Source organism: Lathyrus oleraceus, chromosome 5 (assembly GCF_024323335.1).
Source record: "Lathyrus oleraceus cultivar Zhongwan6 chromosome 5, CAAS_Psat_ZW6_1.0, whole genome shotgun sequence".
Classification (NCBI taxonomy): Eukaryota; Viridiplantae; Streptophyta; class Magnoliopsida; order Fabales; family Fabaceae; genus Lathyrus; species Lathyrus oleraceus.
The window spans coordinates 216,267,193-216,271,010 of record NC_066583.1 but is presented as its reverse complement, the minus strand read 5'-3'; the positions used below and the strand labels follow the sequence as shown (position 1 = coordinate 216,271,010).

General features: G+C 29.8%; 1 protein-coding gene across 2 annotated transcripts; it reads left to right on the top strand.

Moving 5' to 3' along the window:
* Nucleotides 1-1,249: 1,249 nt before the first annotated feature.
* Nucleotides 1,250-2,956, top strand: LOC127083030 (chalcone synthase 1B-like). Of its 2 annotated transcripts, none has more exons than XM_051023257.1 (3): nucleotides 1,250-1,386; nucleotides 1,462-1,653; nucleotides 1,739-2,956. In XM_051023257.1, exons 2-3 carry the CDS (start codon nucleotides 1,476-1,478, stop codon nucleotides 2,728-2,730), a joined length of 1,170 nt encoding a protein of 389 aa, XP_050879214.1. In that variant the 5' UTR covers nucleotides 1,250-1,386; nucleotides 1,462-1,475; the 3' UTR covers nucleotides 2,731-2,956. The 2 variants fall into 2 exon arrangements, with proteins under 2 accessions (XP_050879214.1, XP_050879212.1); XM_051023255.1 differs by having other exon boundaries at nucleotides 1,335-1,386; nucleotides 1,471-1,653.
* Nucleotides 2,957-3,818: the final 862 nt, after the last annotated feature.

Below are 3,818 nucleotides of genomic sequence, written 5' to 3'. Positions count from 1 at the left end.
CTGAAATTCTATTGCGGATCGAGGCAAACACTGATTTTTTCACCTTGTCCATAAAATACAAGACCCCAAGCAGACATTCTTACCAAAATAATTTGACGTGTGATCTGAATTACATTTCTGCAAGTCCGGCTATTTATAGAAAATTAATACATGAGTACTCGGCCAATCATTGTCCGAGATAGTACAAACACAAACCAATTGCTCGGTCAATGAAAGTCATTGGAAATAACTATATTATTTAAAAACAATATTCATTAATTAAATCTATTGAATTAATTTAAAAAACAAAAAAAAATCACTTCATTCACTCGGCCATCCATTGGTCGAGTTCATGCATGGGGAAAAAGTTTTGGCAGTACTCGTCCAACCAATGGACAAGTCAATACTGCAAATTTATATGATTCAGTAATTCGTCGTTTCAATGGGCGAGACAAAGGTATAAAGTAGGACATTCTGAAAATTAATTTTCAAAATAGGATATATTGAGAATAAAATTTAAAAAATAAGGCAAGGCAATAAAAAAAAGTCAAAATTCTATTCATATAATCCTAAGAATGGGTGGTTAAAGTAGCGGCAACAAAATCAAAACCCACCAAGATGAGTGCATGTCACCAAAAATTGTCGGCAAAGCATCACGTGAATAAATTGTATAGATAAGAGCTGGCCCACATTTTCTCCGTTTGAAAAATGCAAGTTACAATATTGTTCGTTTTCATATTATTGTCTCTCTTACCATTTTCGGAACCCTTAATTATAACATCATGGAATATATTGTTGTCTATTTTGAGACAAAGTCATTTAGTGCTATTCGTTGAAAATATCTACTATCGTATAGCAGGGTACTCTTTTTAATATCATACGTTAATTTTAGGTTTATTTTGGTCTTTTATTTAAAATAATATGTATTAATTTTTTAATTTTATAAAATGTATAATGCTAATTTTTTTTAATTGGTGCAAATTTTTTATAAATTGATGTTAATGTCGTCTTGAAATTGTACGTTTTAAAAAATGAATAATTTATATGAATAATTTTTAATTTAAAAAACCAAAATGAACTACATTTGAGAATAAAAAAATATTAAAAACTAAATTATATATTCTTTTTCTGTTTTTTGTCATAAATTATTTTAATATATTTAAATAATTTAAAAAATATTTAAAAGTGTATTTTTTGTGATATTTAAATTATAAGATCAATAAGTGACTATTAAAATAAAGAATTATGAGGGAAAAGACTTATTTGGTATCTAAATTAAATAAACCAACCACATTTCCTTCTATTCAAGCAGCAAGTCAGGCTATATATACACCATACCCCAAACAACAATTTCTCACACACCAAATCTTTCCTTTTATTACTCTGCAAGCTAATTAGCTACTACTAGTACGTGTGCTCACTATCAACATTCTAAAGCTTACATTAGTAATATCCCATGATTTAATTTTCTCTTTTGTGCAGTTAAGATAGTTAAGATGACGACAGTTGATGAGATCCGCCAAGCACAAAGAGCTGGAGGCACTGCCACTGTGTTAGCAATCGGCACTGCTAATCCTCCAAACTGTGTGTATCAGAGCACATATCCGGATTTTTTGTTCCGCGTCACAAACAGTGAACATAAGACGGAGCTCAAAGAAAAATTTCAGCGCATATGTAACATGTTTATAATATATTTTGAGTTTATTTTTAATATACATTGCTAGCGTCTTTTCTATATTTTTATATGTTTTTTTATCAGGTGATAAAACTAAGATTAAGAAACGATACATGCATTTAACCGAAGATATTTTGAAGAAGAATCCGAGTTTTTGTGAGTTTAGGAAACCTACATTGGATACCAAACTAGAGATAGTAATTGTGGAAATACCAAAGTTGGGAAAAGAAGCTGCAACAAAGGCTATCGAGGAATGGGGTCAACCTAAATCCAAGATTACTCATCTCATTTTTTGTACTTCAGCTGGTGTGGATATGCCTGGTGCTGACTTTCAGCTCACAAACCTTTTAGGCCTAAGCCCAGATGTAAAGCGTTATATGATGTATCAACAAGGTTGTTATGCTGGTGCAATGGGACTTCGTTTAGCTAAAGATTTGGTTGAGAACAACAAAGATTCCCGTGTGTTATTGGTTTGTGCGGAGATGAGGATATTATCTTTCTCTGGACTTAGTGAAACTCATATTGATGGTCTTGTGGGACAGGCATTGTTTGGAGATGGTGCCGCAGCTGTGATTATTGGTTCAGACCCATTGCCAAAAGTTGAAAACCCTTTGTTTGAATTGGTATGGACTGCACAAACCATCCTTCCAGATAGCGGAAGATATATTAAAGGTGACCTTCGAGAAGTAGGAATGATATTATATCTTGAACAGGATCTTCCTAACCTTGTTTCAAAACACATTGAAAAAGCTCTTGTTAAGGCCTTTCAACCTTTGAATATTTCGGATTACAATTCCATTTTTTGGGTTGCACACCCAGGTGGACGAGCCATTCTTGACAAAATTGAAGCAAAACTTGACTTGAAGTCAGAAAAATTGCAAGCTAGTAGGTATGTACTAAGCGAATATGGTAATATGACAGGTGCGACTGTATTATTCGTCATGGATGAGATGAGGAGAAAGTCAAAAGATGAAGGATATGGCACAACAGGGGAGGGACTTGAATGGGGTGTACTTCTCGGTTTGGGACCTGGAATTACCATCGACACTATTTTGCTCCGTAGTGTGTCCATTTAAATCCCCACATGTTACTAAGAAAACAAGTTTTATTTTTCCATGCTCTTTTTTCTTTTTTTTAATCAAAAAGTGATTGTTATATCTATGTGTTTCCACTAAATTGTGGGTCATTCTTAAGATTCACATGTTTCATTTATCTATAATTAATTATGGTTATCAGTGTTTTATGTAACCCTTTGATGTTCTATTATTCAATAAAATCTTTGTTTACATTTGTCTTATAAAATATCGTTAAAAAATATACCATAAAATTAATTTGGAACATCATTAACCTCTTTGTATTCACTAAAAAAAAAAGGACATATACGTACATATTCGTATAGCATTGCACTCTTTTATTATCATATTTTAATTTTAGGTTTATTTTTGTTTTTTATTTAAAACAATATGTATTAATTCTTTAATTTTTAATCGTTTATTTTTCGGATCAAAATAATTATTAATAGGAATATGATCTCCATGAGATTTAGAATGTTTTATACTTAGTTTGGTTGAAGGGAGGGAGAATGAGAGATATATTTTTATTAAAAGAGGGGAAGTAATGGGAAGGGTGGGGAGATTTTAATTATATTTATGAATGGTTTAAAATATGAAAGGGAAGGAGAGAAATGATAATTACATGCTATATGTTTGGTTGAAAGGGAGATGAGATATTTAAAACAATTTTTTCTTTTTATAATTGTAATTTTACAATAAATTCATCCTATTTATTATTTATAAATCGAACACAATTTCAATATTAAAATATAAGTATTTAATCCGAGAATATCATATAATATTTTATAAAAATGTAAAGATGATAATGTATAATTTGAAAAGATTATCAAATATAATAAATTTAAAGAAAATTATTATATGGAAAAATAATAAAAAATTTAAAATGTGATATCGAAATTTAAAAAATAAAATAAATTTAAATGTATTTAATAAATAATAAGATGAAGATGAAGATTTAAATCTATTATTTTGATTTAAATTTGTTATCTATGTATTTAGTGCTTTCTTTATTTTAATTATTATTTAATTGATTTTTTAGATAGTCCATTGCGGAAATATGATTATGTGTTCATGTAGGTATGATAATGGAC